The sequence below is a fragment of the Ursus americanus genome, chromosome 18 (assembly GCF_024610735.1).
Source record: "Ursus americanus isolate L20-20 chromosome 18, mUrsAme1.1.p, whole genome shotgun sequence".
NCBI lineage: Eukaryota > Metazoa > Chordata > Mammalia > Carnivora > Ursidae > Ursus > Ursus americanus.
Genome location: NC_142144.1, coordinates 3,273,837 through 3,288,934, shown reverse-complemented (window position 1 = coordinate 3,288,934; position 15,098 = coordinate 3,273,837). Strand labels below are relative to the sequence as shown.

At 58.0% G+C, this 15,098-nt stretch overlaps 1 protein-coding gene across 4 annotated transcripts in view; it reads right to left on the bottom strand.

Annotated features, from left to right (window-relative positions):
* The window catches only part of SARDH (sarcosine dehydrogenase), a 59,589-nt gene that overhangs the window by 15,605 nt on the left and 28,886 nt on the right, over positions 1-15,098 (bottom strand). For all 4 annotated transcript variants that reach the window (XM_087869224.1, XM_045771024.2, XM_045771023.2 and 1 more), the window contains 4 exons: positions 11,936-12,074; positions 10,379-10,492; positions 4,627-4,774; positions 702-795 (listed from right to left, as the gene is read on the bottom strand). In XM_087869224.1, the coding sequence (XP_087725350.1) occupies positions 702-795; positions 4,627-4,774; positions 10,379-10,492; positions 11,936-12,074 (495 nt within the window). The remainder of the gene's footprint in view (positions 1-701; positions 796-4,626; positions 4,775-10,378; positions 10,493-11,935; positions 12,075-15,098) is intronic.

The window sequence follows — 15,098 nt, the reverse complement described above, 5'->3', positions numbered from 1 at the left end:
AGGACGCTTAACTTCCAATAAGGACGCGGAGGGAGGGACGGGCTGACCGGGAGCTGGCCCCGGCCTGGCCCCTTATCTCCAAGGAAGCTTCCAGCCAGAGTCGGGTCCAAGGGAGCCCTGACATCGTCCACCATTCCAGAAGCCTTGGGTCCCAGCACCTGGACTTTCTGGGGCTGGGGGCAGGGGGTGTGCACCCCCACCCCATGGAGCAGCCCCTCCTCTTCCCACACCCACAACGCTGGGCGGGCAGGAGTGGGAGAACACTAGGGAAGGACAGGCGCCTCCTCAGAGGACAGGTGGCTCAGCGGTCCCCAGCCCTGTTGTTTCCGATGTGGCAGATGGAGTACACGCCATTCTGACTCGAGAGGCCCTGTGCCTCCAAGCTAGGAGTGGGACACTGTGGGCGGCTGTGCAGGGGGCAAGGCCAAGGCTGTGTTTCCTGGTGGAAGCCTGGGAGCAAGCCCCCCCAGCAGGTGCCAGGCACCGGGCAGACCACCGGGGGCTAGCCTGACCTGGACCCGTCACTCCTCTGAGCTCTGAACAGCCTGTGGGCGGGAACGTCTAGTGCCTACCTCATAGTGGGGGACGGAGGCTTAGGGAAGTCAACAGACTGGCCCAAGGGCACACAGGCTCCCAAGTCCGAGCCCCAGGCCCACTGCCGCTGCCCACGGCCCAGGAGACAGCAACCAGGTGGTACGTACCAGGTGCCCAGCGGCTCTCAGCAGCTTGTGGGTGGAGAACGGGAAAGCCTCATTGCTCAGGTCTGCGTCAAGCACCTCCTGGAGAATGGCCCGGCTGTGAGCAAGAAGAAAGTCAGTTAGTCAGTCAACAAACACTTGCTAAGCACTCCTGGGTGCAGACTCCGGGCCAGGAAGGCGTTTGGGATACACAGTGAGCAGGACGAGTCCCTGTCCTCGTAGGACAGACTGACAACAGACAGGGTATTCATAAAAGCACACCAAGATGAACACGAGCCAAAAATACAGTCCGCTAAAAAAGCCAGGAACAATGAGGGGGGTGGTGAGCCCGGACTGCATGGAGTCCAGACTGACATGAGCTCCTGGGGCAGTGACCTAGCCAGCTGACGCCCCCAGGTCCTACGGGCAGGAGGCTGGTTTGTGAGCTCCCTGAGAGCAGAGGTTGCTCTCCTCACCTCCCCCACCTGGCTGCCACAGAGTCCAGCTCTCATGCTAAACAGGTCACCTGAGACCTCGTTGGGCCCAAAGCTCTCAGTATCCATGGAAACCCTCACTTCCTGGGCACTGTGCCCCCTGGCCTCCCTCCAGGCCTTAGTTCACTCCTTGGTATACCACCCAGGTCCCCTGCCTGTTTAAGCCTTTGTCATCCTTCAGGTCTTGGCTCAGCTGCCACCTCCTCCAGGAAGCCCTCCTTGACTCCCTGAGTTTGGGTCAGGTGCCCTTTATGTGGGTTGCGAAGCTGTGACACATTTCCCGACAGGGCACTTCTCACATGGGTTGTACTTGCCCCGCCTCCCCAAACCAGGTACTCTGTGACAACCGGGCTCCTATCCCAACGTGCCTGGTACAGAGGGGCACACAGTAAATAGAACTGGTTGACAACAGCCCAGCTTTGCACCCCAGGGCAGTCTCCCCGTTGGCAGAAGACAGCCCCGCACAGAGGCACCAGCGGGTGCTGGGGCTGCAGGGGATCGCTGCTCAGAACGCTGCCCACCCTAATTGCACCCCCACGGTGCTGGAGCTGCCCACCCACGCCGGCCCGAGGTGCCCAGCGTGCTACAGTCTGCCAGCGCCTTATGTAACACACACCCCCGGCACCCACGTGGTGCCAGCCCCCAGAGAACCCATCCCCAGTCTTCCAGGAGCACGTCCTCTCTGCAGCCCTGGGGGCGGCCGGTGTCTTCCCAGCCTGTGTCCCTGCAGGGGAAGGAGCCTGGAGCTGCCGCTCGGGCTGAGGGTGTGAAGGGGCTCGGCAGCACTAGTGGCAGCTCCGGGCCCCAGTCTGGGGGGGCACAGGTCGGCTGAACGTGGGCTGGGGCCCCGGAGGTTGTCCCTCCACCAGGAAGGCAGCAGGTGGCGCTGGAGGGCCCGGGCCGGAGATGCAGGTTAGAGTCCTGGCTCCCCTACTCACCCCTCGCCCTCGCCCCATCCTCCATGGGGACAGCGATGCCGCGTCCCAGGGCCCTCGTGAACCATCAGTGAGAAATGGTGATGGCGATCATTCACTCCTGCACGGTCTCCACCAGCCACGCGTGGCCACTTGAGTTTAACTGAGCTAAAACTAAATATTCAGTCTGGCCAGACACGTGTCAAGGGCTCAAGGGCCACCTACAGCTTAGTGGCTATGGTACTGGAACATCCAATTACGGAACGTTTCCAGAGAGTTCTACTGGACAGCAGGTCACTGAGCGTAGCCCACAGCCCGGGTGCCATGCTACATGCTCTCCCCCGACAACTCCGAAGGTCTGGCCCCACCAGTGGTGCCGGAAAGGCTGACACCTGGGGCAGGAACGTGGGGCTGTTGTTGACGGAGAGGACACTCCGGGGCAGGAAGGTACGGAATGACCAGGGGGATGAGCTGCTGCCACCGGCGCCCGCCTGGAGCCACTTCTAATGAGGCAGACGAGGCTGGCCCATCCCCCTGGGGCCCTGCCTTGATCTAGCTGCCCGCACCCCTCCTCCCCTGCCCACCCGCCTCCCTCACACTAAAAATAGCCCACTGCTGGCTGAGGACACAGCGGCAAGGGAGCGGGGGCTTCCCCAGGGCCGGCCAGGACCCTCAGCCCCGTTCCATCCACAGACGGGAGCCGGCCGGCCCCGGGAGAGATGAAAACCAGCCCACAGGATCTCCAGGTTCCTCTCCTCCCTTCCTGGCTCCCACCCAGCCGTCCCGCAGATCACCCGCGAGTCCCCTGGAAGCACCACACTGCCGAACATAATGGTCAGTTTCTGTCCTGACCCCACTCAGACCCACTGACCCCTGGACGCAGCTCATCGCGCCCTCCTCGAAGTCCTGGCTTCTCTGGCCCCTGAGGCTTCTCACACACCTGCCGGCCTCCTCCCCAGCCCTTCATCAGAGACCCTGTTAAATCCTAAATCTGACCTTGTCTCTGCTCTGCTCCATCCCCCTCACTCGGAGAAACAGCCCCTGGACTTACAGGCTCTCACCTCCTCTGCTCTCCAAGTGCACTTCCAACTGCCCTGCTCTAGCCAGCCTCACTGCTTTTCCTCACACGCACGGGCACACCCCTCCCACAGGGCCTTTGCACCTGCTGCTTCCTCTGCCTGGAATACCGTCCCTCCAGAGAGCTCCAGGGCTTGACCATTTGCTCATCTGCTCTAGGGCTTTGCCCAAATGTTCCCTTAGTGGATGTTGGTCAAACGCTTGACAGAAGCCGATCAACATTAAAGTACATGACCTACTCAGATTCCATACATTCGCTCAGCAAGCAGGTCCCGCCTGTCTGCCGCACGCCCCTGGGCAACGCCCACACGAAAACAGCTACAACACAGACTGCGAGGGGAGGATGGCCCGTCCAGGACCCCGCTGGGGAGCTGCTGGCTTGGTCAGCTCTAGGGCACCAGGGAAAATGGACCCTGTGGCAGAGTCTGAGCGTGCAGCTCGGGGCCCACTCTTCCCGTCCCTCCCACTGCGACTCCGCAGCCAGCTGTTCCCGCCATTCTTCGGGAATACGCCCTTCCTTTGACACGTGCCCCTCTTCCCTGCCTCCACCGGCACCTCTCGGGTGTGGCAGGTCCACCACTCAAGAGGAGTCTCCCCGGCACTGATGCGTGCCCGGCTCTGGGGTCAGTGATAGAGCGCTGAGCTAGCTGTGCCGCCCTGGGCAAAGATCTCGACCTCTCTGTGCCTCTATTTCTTCACCAAAAAGAACAAGAACCATTAGAACCACGTGCAAGGGCGACGATCTGTAGTTGCAGGAGAGGTGGGCACAGGGTTTGGCAAATCACAGGTGCCCACTTGCTGCCTGTTAACACGATCACCCCACTGCCCCCCCCAGGCCCTTCCCTGAAGCCCAGCCGGAGGGATCTTTCCAGAGCGCACAGTTGCTCGGGCGCCCCTTTGCCTCAGCCCCCTCTGTGGCTCCACGCGCAGCCTGCATCTGAGGACCTCGAGGGCTCTGGTGCCTCGTGGGTGGGCACACAGCTCGGCAAATACTTACAGAAGGAACGAATGACTGGCTCACCCATCCGCCAGCCTCATCAGCGGAGGGGATCACGGAGGCGTTTGGGCCCGGGGGGCAGTGGCCTCAGTTCCACACTCTTCTCAGCCCCAGCAGCAGCAGGAAGAACCCCAGCCGGGCTGTGCCCACTTCGCGATGGCATCAGTAACCCCCAGACTGTATCACCGACCCAAGGACACCCTCCCCCCCCACACACGGGCTCTTCTGTGACCCCCGAACCCTCAGATGCCGAGGCACCGAATGGTTGAGTCTGACGCTCCCATTAAGGGCTTTTCTGTATTCTAGTGCTGTGAAAACGATTTATCTGGCGTGGCGTCTCTGGGCTCACCAGAGCGTCTAGCGAGCCAGAACATCCCGTTCTGGACCGTCCGTGGTTCCGCCCACAGGGCCCGGTTGGAGGGACCCGGCTCAGGGTCCCGGGGGCTGTGCACCCCACCGCTCCTCACCTGGCCGGGCCCTGGACGCTGATCATGCCCAGGTCCTCGGAGCTGTTGATGAGCTGGCACCGGAACTTCTCATCCTGCAGCACCGCGCTGATGTGGGCCCAGTTGTGCTGCGCCACAGCCCCGCCCACGGCCAGGTAGTAGCCGTCCCCTGTGAGAGGAGCACCGGACTCAGGGCAGGGCGGCAGGACGGAGGGCACGGGGGCAGCGAGACCTCCGGGTTGAGGAAACACTTGCTCTTTTCCAGAGAGCGAACAACACAAGGCGGAGTGCAGGGACCCTCCCGGGGGCCCGACTTCTCAGCGGGGGGCAGGGGTTGGGGGCCAGGGTGTAGGACCCTCGAGGGCTGCACATGCCAAGGGAGCACTTTTCTGGGAGCGTCTGAGGCTTTCACCCCCTTCTCAGAGGGCTCCTGATCCAGGAAAGGGGAAGAGCTCCCAACGCGGTCTCGCCCCGGTAGGTGCTGCTGCGGGTCCGTCTGCCATCAGGGCTGCGCAGCCGTGGGCGAGCCTCTTTTCCTCTCTGGCTCTCCTTTCATTCCACGGCCCCCTGGCCCCTGGTCTCCGGGTCCCCCCTTGGCCATAGCAGGACTTGCTGGGGCCAGGTCCCGGGCTGGGCTTTATAGGCAATATCCCCTTGAGTCCCCCAGGAGGCTGACGCTCGTCACCACCCCGGTCTCTCAGAAAAGGAGACTGAGGTTCATGGAGGTCACATGGTAGAAAATCAGACTCTGTCCAGCTCTGAGCCCACAGCCTGGGCCACACTGCCACCTGGGTAGGGGTGAATGGAGGGCAGCCCTCCTTGGCCCAGCATCCTGGGAGAGCCCCTGCCCTGGGGAGCTGGGACCTGGGACAGCTGTGTGGCCTTGAGCCCATCACACAGCCTCTCTGAGCCTCTGTACTCTCATCTGCAACTGAGGGTCAACACACCTCATTGCAGGGATGCAGTGCCTGGGGCGGGCGGGCGGGCTCTCACGGGTCACTCCCCCCTCCCACCTCCGGGAGGAACCAGGGGAGGTGGGCCTGGGGGTGGGGGCCTCCTTCATCTCAGCTCTCTCGGTACCTCCCCTCGCATCCTGCCTCTCTCCTTCCTTCCTCGTTAATTCCTGCAGGGCCCCCAGCCTCAGAGCAGGGGTGCCCGGGTGATCCCGGAGCTCCCGGCCGCTTCTCCGTCTGTACAGCAGGAGTGCGACTGGAGCTGTGGCCTCCCGGCCCCGTGTACATAGCCACCGTCGGAGGGGCCCCAGGGAGGGGCCCAGAGCCAGGAGCAGGGCTGCTTCTGCCCTGGGAGGCCTCCTCTTCTCGGGATCCTGCGTGGCAGCCGTTTCTCTTGGCCCTGGACAATGTCGTCTCTGGGCATCTGCCCGCAGGCCCAGCACCACCCCTGACCCGTGCGTAGCTAGTGGGCACTGGTGGAGATGGCCAGGGGGCTCCTGAGGTTGGAAGATCCTCCGAAGTGCCCTTCTCTGGCCCTTCTCAGGGGCTCCCCCACCACTGTGGTACAGCGCCCCACCATAATTAAAAAGTAGGCAAAGGAGGGTGCCACTGGTGGCCGAGGCTGGGGAGGGAGGGGCACCGGGCCTCTCTTCCCCGCCAAGAGCACCTGCTGGCGGGGCTCCCAGGGGAGGCTCCTGGGCTGGGCTGGGCGCCACCAATGGAAGCTTGGCACAGGGGCCCTCTTCCCTCTCCAACCCCGCAGGGGAAGGAGCAGAAGAAGGGGCTGCGGTCCCCCCCATCCAGGCGAGCCCTGGGATGTTGCTGACCTTGGCACCCCATGTGCTCTGTGCTCTTCTGCTCCTGTAACCCTGCTGCCCATCCAGATCCAGCTCAGAGGCCTTAGCCTCCGGGAAGCCCCCCCTGACTACCACAGCTACAGGCACTTCTTGGCAAATGGCTGGACCTGGGGGTCACCCGCAGCCCTGTTCTCTCCTTCATCCCCATATCCCAAACCTGCCTCGGAGCCCCTTCTCTCCGCGCCCATGGCTGTGGCCCGCCCAAGCTGCAGCACCTCGGGCCTGCAGGGCTGGCTCCATCCCCTCCTGGCCCCAGCCTCCAATGCCACGCCAGCCCAACCTCACCACCTCCTGCCCTCACTGCTGCAGCCCTCAGGATGGTCCCAAAGTGTCCCCCTGGCTCGTCAGAGCCTGCCCTGTGACCCCTGCCCCCTCACAAGGCACTGGGTTCTGATCTACTTGGCTCTACTCTTGGGCCAGGACACATCCTCATCCAGGCCCTCCCACTCACCAGCGCCTTGCAGGACCTGAGCCACTCCTCCTCACCTTCCTGGACCCAGCTCAAACATCCCCTCCTCCGGGAAGCCCATTTACCCCACCCCAACCCTGCAGAACACCTCCACCAGCTCCCCACAGTGGCCTGCCCCCTTGCCTGTGCCCACCCCACAATCTCCCTCCAGCCAGGACCATACCCCGTACGTACATTTGCACCCTTTGGACCATGGGGCTGGGCAGAAAGGGCTGCTCCCCAAATCCCTACCACATACCCCTTTGGGGACACTTCACAGGGACACTACCCACCCCCAGGAGGACCCTGTCTTGGGAAACACATAGGTCTTGGCACCAGACCAGCCTGGCCCAGGGGCGGTTATGTGACTCACTGGCCTCAGTCCTTACTTGTTGGAGCCTGTTTTCTCATCTGTAAGGTGGGCAGAGCCACACCCACCCCCGTCGGGCGGCTGAGAGCATCCACTGGTAAAAAATCTACTGGCAAGGTGATCACATCTCCTCTCTTCCTCTTTTCTCTTAAAACCGATAAGCACAAAGGGAGACAGAAGCCAAAAAGACAAGTCAGCCCCCAAAGGGCCCCCACACCCCACACCGTCCCTGGGCTGGGGACTCTTACAGGACATTGGAATTCCGACAGCGTCCTCTGCTCCGGCCCCGACACACGCTGTGACTCTCTGAAGCCACCCGCGGCCCCTCCCCGGAGGACGTGAGTTACTGGGGCCACCCGTGCCAGAGAGGTGGCCGCGGCTGGAACGGACATTTTCTGGGCAGCTGTCCCTCATCGAAGACCCAAAGTGCTGGGTCCTGAGGCCACAGTCAGCCCAGCTCAGGGCCCAGCCTGCAAGCGGACGTGGCAGAGAGGGCAGTCAGCGGGCACAGACCGGGGGCTCGGGCTCCAGCCGGGGAGTTGGGGGCTGAAGATTTTATTTTCTATTTTTCGGTATTGTTGAGATGCCTCCTACGAGCACGTTTTCCTTTTGTGATATAAAAGATCAATTGAGACCACGTGTAGGATTGACAGCTGCTTTGCACACAAGCTCGATCGAATGCAAATCACCACCCCTTGACTTAATGGTGGTCTGACGTAACAGGTATAATTAACCCCCGGCTAAAACATGCATATTGAAAGTCATGCATATTCATGGCAGGAACGGTACAGTTTTTAAGGCTGAAAATAAAAGTCCGCACGCCGCCGTTTTTCTCGTGTTTGGCCGTGTCCCCGGGCCCGTCAGCACGCTCCAGAGCCTCCCGGGGTATGACGCAGGCGTCCTCGTGCCTCCCTCGCCATGCACACTTCCACTGGCAGGCTGAGCCCAGAGCCCTCCCTCCCCCCCTCCTTCCCAGGAGAACTTGGAGGTGCCAGAGTCTAGGAAAAACACCTCCCGAAGCATCAGCGCCTTTCCCTTCCCTCTGCCCCAGAGCCTGCGCTCCCCCAGCCCTGGCAAGGCAGGAGCTCCCCAAACCCTCAGGGCCAGGAATCCACCAGAATCATCCCAAAAGGCATTCCGTGGGTGCAACCTTGGGCAGTGGCTCAGTTTACAAAGTGCTTTCACTACAGCTCCCCATTGAGGGAATTAGCGAGGTCCCCATTCTCCAGATGGAGAAACTGAGGCTCAGAGTGGTGGGCCTCAGAGTCAGGCAGTGGCAGGGCCTGGCCCAGGATTTCCGTGGACCCTCGGCACCCTCAGTGGGGCCCGTCTGCCCTGCACCCGCAGCTCCACGGGCTCTGCGAGGATGGCAGCTACGTCTGTCAGGGCCTCCCCTCTCCTTGGGGGCGAAGGCCACACAAAACTCCCACCAGCCCTTCTCCAAATAGCCCCTGCTGACCTCTCCACCCAGCTCTTTCCAGCCACCTTTCAGGCCAGACATCACCTCCTCCAGGAAGCCTTCCTCATCCTGGCTCAGTTACTTTGCATAGCCTCCATAGTCCTGCTCTTTTCCATCCCAGTGTTCTAATGGTCTCCTCCCGGCCCATCGGCCCATACGGTGGTCTGTCCATACCATGAGATCCTGGAGGCCCAGCCAGACTCCTTCAGCTCCAGCCTCTGCCATCTACCTGCATGTGTCTGAGGGTAAAGGCTCCGTGCGTGCGTGCGAGCACCGGGGGAAGGAAGGGGTGGATGAGCTCATTTACAAAGCACACCTGCTCTCACTGAGCCCGCTGCCTTCCTGACTTCTGCACCAGCAGTGGCGGGGGGCAGGGGCCCCCAAGCCCTACTTGCCCCTGTAAGACTGCTCCCTCGCGCTCCAGCCTCCAGCTGGCCAGTGCTACTCCATGACACTCCGATTCCAGCAGCCACCCCAGAGGCCCAGGAGTCCCACCCACCCTCAGCCCGCGAAGCCACCCCAAAGGACTCGGTGGCCAGCAAGGTAAACTTGTCCCACCACCCCTGCTCCCCACCAGAAACACAAACTCCATGCAGGCCAGAACCTTCTTGGGTGGGTTCACGGCCATGTGACGTTCTTGGTGCCTCAGGCCAGCACGCAGTGAGCACTCAGGAACTGGTACTGAACTCATGCGCCTGCCTGACTCAAGCGAGCCTCCTTCTCGCTCCACCTCCCTCCCCCAGCGCCCAGGCCGGAGCGCGCTCGCCCATGCCGGGGACCCTGACCGAGTCCACAGAGACACAACTGCATTTGTCGGCAGCACAGAGCCAGGTCCGGAGCCAGGGGGCTGCCAGCTTCTCTGAATGGGCCGAGCACTTTCAGCCCACTGACCCCTGCCCCGGATGGCACGGTCAGCCACACGGAAACTATACAGTTGACACCTTTCTCCTCTGCAACTCCAGTCTCTCAGAGGTGGCAACGGGGCCCCTTCCTGGAGAAAGAGGGTGCCTCCCACTCTGCAAATCTCAGCCATCTCGCGTCTTCCCTAGCAGAGACTGTTACAGGACTGGAGACGAGATCGCTCCCGCGAGAACCAGGGCAGGGGAGCGGTGGAGAGTTGAAGCGATGGGAAGCAGATCTAGCCCAGTGCAGCAGTCAGTCGGGGCCGTGCAGACAGGGAAGACAGGTACTGAGCTAACTGTTGCTGGAGGCATGCAAGCAAATGCGAAGAGACTACAGGGGGCAACCCAGTAGCAGCTGTAGCACTGAACTGCCTGTCTTCTAAGGACCGACCCCAGCCTGAGTCGGGATCCCGCAGAGATGGAAGTCGACTCCACACGCACGGAGGCTAGTGGCAGGAAGGAGGTAATACCCCCAAGTGGGAGGCACGGCCTTCTCCCCGGCGCACTCTGCTCTGGCCGGACGAGCCGAGCCCACCCACGGTGTGGCTGCCCCGGAACACCGCTGGACGGACGCGTTCAAAGACACACTCGCGGAGCACTCGGAGCCCAGCGTCACGACCTGAACAGAGCCGACGTTCAGCCCGAACCAAGACCTCTCACCTCCCGCGGCCGCCGCGAGCACAGCAGGTACGCGCGGAGCAGCCCCCGCAGCCCCAGCCTGTCCGTGGCCAGCAGCAGCCACGGGCCATGGCTCGGCTCAGCCCGCGGGGCGGGCGTCTCTTACCTTCAAAGGCAGGGGCCAGGGCGGAGGCCTGGGGGCTGGGGGCCAGGCGGCTGACGGTCAGGTCGCTCTCCGTGCCGCCCCTGTGGTTCAGCAGGCAGGTGTATACCGTCGAGCCTGGGGCAGGAGGAAGGTGCAGAGTGCGGGAGCCGCTCGGCCCGGCGGCCCCTCAGCACAGCCCAGCGCACGCGCGTCTGCGTAACCACGTGACAGGATGCCCTCAAAAGGCCCGTCAGCGCAGTGAGGCCGCCACGACCCAGCGGCCCAGAGAGGGACGGGCAGGTCACCCAGGACCGCCATCCCCTGAGGAGGGAGGGTCGTGAGTGGAGCTTCTTTCTTCTTGAAATGCCTCGAGCCGGGAGCCGGACTCCCCCCCCCCCCAACCCCGTCTCACTCACTCTGGCGCGCCTGTGCTGGCCGAGCAGGGGCTCCTAATGTCTGTTGAATAAATGACTATACAGATGGATGACTGAAGACGGGGTGGAGGGGAACATGGATGGGGGTGCTGGGCGGGGTCTGGGGGCAGATGGCAGCACGTGGCTCAGCGGGAGGTTTAAGAGGAGGCGAGCAGGGGGTGCGTGGGTAAGTGCGTAGGTGGGCTGACTGGCTGGGGAAATGGTGTAATGGGCTGAATTGTATCTCCCAAAATGATACGTTGAAGTCCCAACCCCGAGTACCTGTGAATGTGACCTTACTTGGAAATAGGGCTTTGCAGATGTAATTACGTTAAGATGGTCATTAAGGTGGGCCCTAATCCAGTATGACCGGTGTCCTCATAAGAAGACACAGGGAGAAGCCTGTGTGACATCGAGGCGGAGACCGCAGGGACGCAGCACAGCCAAGGAACCCCGAGGATCATCGGCCCCACCAGGAGCTGGAGAGGCTGCTGAGTGTCCTACTCCAGGTCTCAGAGAGAGCACAGCCTCCTGCCACCTTGACTATGAACTTCTCGCCTCCAGAATTGTAAGGTAATACGTTTCGATTATTTAAAGGCACCCAGTTTGGGGTGTTGTTATAGCAGCCCCAGGGCACTGATACAGATGCGGACAGGTGCGTTTTCAGGTGGGTGGACAGGTGGGAGGAGGGTGGGTAATAAAAAAGGAGATGAATATTCCAAATATTACACAGGACACACCTCTATAAAAACATTGTTCCTTCTTTACTTGAGACTCAAATTTATCTGAGCATCTTGTATTTTCATTTAATTCTGGAAACCCTGTTTGAGGAGTGTTCCTATGGGGGTGACTAAATGGGCTCCACAGTCCCAGGAGACATTTACTGAGGGCCTGCTGCCTTCTATCCTTTCTGGAACAAGGTAAAGGAGAAGGAGGGAGGGAGGAAGGGAAGGAAGGGCAGGAGAAGGGATGGAGGAAGGTGCTGGGGTTCTAAGGTCTGGGATGTGGCAATGAGGGCAGAGGGGTCCAGATGCAGGGCCATAGGGCCAGCCTCAGGGGCAGAGCCATGAGCTAGAGGAGCCCAGAGGGGACAGAGTCAGCTTGCCAGGGTAGACGCCCAGGGCACTGGAGTGGGAAAGGAGCACAGGGCCCTTGGAGGTCATACCTGGGGGTCGGCTGACATCAGCAGAGAACAGCCAGTCAGCAGCCTTCTTTGCGTCCAAGCCCACCAGGTAGAACTTCCCAAAGTAGGACATGTTGAACACAGCGGCAGCCCCCCTGCAGGCCAGACACTCCTTCTTGATCTGAAGAGTTCCAGGGAGGAGGGATGCCATGAGGACTCTGAGCCATGCCCCCTCCGGAGCATGGGGCACTGGGCTCTTTGCCGCACACCTGCTCTGAGGCCCCCTTCCCCCTCCCAGCTGGAGCACACCATGCCCATTCCTCTCAAGCGCAGGGAACGCTCCCCAGGGCGGCTCACACACTATAAAAAAAGGCAGTACATTCAAAAGGATTAAGATCACACACAGCGTGTTCTTGGATCACGATGGAACTTCATTAGGACTCAGTAGGAGGAGGAACATTGGAGAGTTCACAGAGAAGTGATATTAACCCGCACACTTCCGAAAAACCAAAGGATCAAAGCGAACATTCACAGGGGACTGGAAAATACTTGGGCAAGGATGCCGGTGGAAACAGGGCACGTGGAAATGGACAGAACGAAGTCAGGGCTGTGCTCACAGTGACCTCACACCTGCAAATGCCTCCATGGAAAAGAAGCTCTCAAACTGATGCCTCAGTATCCCACTTGGAGAAACTGGAAAGAGAAGAGTGAATTAAACCAGAGCAAGCGAAAGGAAAGACATGATAAAGACTAGAATGGAAACAAATGAAATAGGGAATAGAAAAGTTGAGAAAATCAGCAAAAGCAAAGTTGGTTCTTTGAAAGGTTCAACAAAATTGACAGATCTTCAGTTAGACTCACACAGAAAACAAGAGAGAGGACTCAAAGTATCAAACCAGGAATGAAAGAGGGGACACTACGCGCCCGACAGCAATAAAAGGATTATAAAGGGATACCACGCATACCCATCTGACAACACGTGAGACGAGAAATGGACAAATTCCTAGAAAGACACGAGTAACTAAAGCTGAAGAAGAAATAGAAAGTCTGAATAGATCCATAACAGAAAGAGACTGAGTTAGTAATTTAAAACTCCCTATAAAGAAAAGCCCTGGCCCAGATGGCTTCATTGGTGAATTCTATCAAACATTCAAAGAAGAATTAACACCAGAATTCAAAAAAAAAAAAATAGAAGAGTAGGAAATACTTCCTAACTTGTTCCACGAGGCCAGCATCACCGTAATGTCAAAACCAGACAAAGACCTGCCCCTCAGAAAACGAGGCCAATATCCCTCATGAAAGTAGAAACAAACACCCTCAACAAAATACTAGTGAACCAAATCCAGCAACATGTAAAAAGGAGAACACACCATGATCAAGAGGGATTTCTCCCGGGAATGGGAGGTCGGTTGGCGCCCCCAGATCAACGATAGAATGCACCATATGAATAGAATACAAAACAGAAACTATATGATCAGCCCTATAAATGCAGAGAAAGTATTCGATAGAATCCAACACCTTTCATCATAAAAATATTCAATAATCTAGGACTAGGAGGGAACTTCCTCAACCTGATTAAAAGCATGTACATAAATTCTATAGCTGACATTACCCTGTAATAGGGAAAGACTGAACATGTTCCCCTTCCTAAGACCAGAAACAAGACAGCTGTTCGCTTTGCTACTTGAACTCAGCATCGTACTGAAGGTTTTAGCCACGGCAGCAATTAGGCAAGAAAAAGTAATAAAAAGCATCAAGCTTGGAAAAGAAGGAGTAAAACAATCTCTATTTGCAGATGACACGATCCTGCTTATAGAAAATCCTAGGAACCGGGGCGCCTGGGTGGCACAGCGGTTGGGCGTCTGCCTTCGGCTCAGGGCGTGATCCCAGCGTTACGGAATCGAGCCCCACATCGGGCTTCTCCGCTACGAGCCTGCTTCTTCCTCTCCCACTCCCCCTGCTTGTGTTCCCTCTCTCGCTGACTGTCTCTATCTCTGTCGAATAAATAAATAAAATCTTTAAAAAAAAAAAAGAAAATCGTAGGAATCCACTAAAAAACTATTACAACTAACAAAATAGTTCGAGAACGCATCAGGATACAAGGTCAATGTGCAACAGATAAATAAGAACCATGGCTTTGTTTTTCGTGTCACTAATGGCGAACAATCAAAACTGAAATTAAGAAAATAACTCCACTTACATCATCACAAAGAATTTTTAGATACTCATGAATAAATTTAACAAAAGAAGTGCAAAACTTGTACTCGAACAACTCAGCAATGTCTTTGAAAGAAACGGCAGAAGCCCTAAGTGAATGGAAAGACATCCCATGTTTACAAAATGAAGACCTGACGCTTGCTAAGATGACAGTGCTCTCCGAGTCGATCCAGATTCCACACAGTCCCACTAAGATCGCAGCTGGCTTCTTGGGAAATTGACAAACTGATCCTAAAATTCATACGGAAATGCAAGGGACCCAGAATATTTAAAACAATCTTGAGCGAGAAGAACAAAGCTGGGAGACTCACGCTTCCCGATTTCAAGACTGACCACAAAACTACTGTAATCAGGACAGGGGGGCACTAACACAGAAAACGTGTATAGATCCCTGGAATCGGGTCGACAGTCCAGAAATAAGCCTCATGTTTATGGTCCACTGATTTCCCACAAGGATGCCAAGGCCACGGCGAGGGGGAAGCAACGATCTTTGACATGTGGTGCCGGTATAGCTGGACGGCCACACGCAAGGAGGAAGTCGGAGCCCTTCCTCACACCATATACAAACCTTAGTCACAGTGGGTCACAGATCTAAGAATAAGAGCAAAAACTATAAAATTCTTAGAAGAAAATGTGCGAGTCAATCTTTGTGGTCCTTGGAAAAGGGCATTAGGAAATGCCCTTCTGAAATATGACGCCAGAAGCACAAGCAGAAAAAGAAACAATCCATAAGTTGGACTTCACCAAAAGTAAGACCTTTTGTGCTGCCAACGACACCATCAAGAAAGGGAAGACAACCCACAGAATGAGAGAAAATACGTGCCAGGCATAAATCTGGTAAGATCCCAGATATAACCCAAATACAACAAGAACTCTTATAACTCAGTAAAAACACCAACGACCCAATTTAAAATGAGCAAGGTATCTGCATAGACATTTCTCCAAAGACGATGTACAAATGGCCAATGAGCACATGAGAAGATGCTCT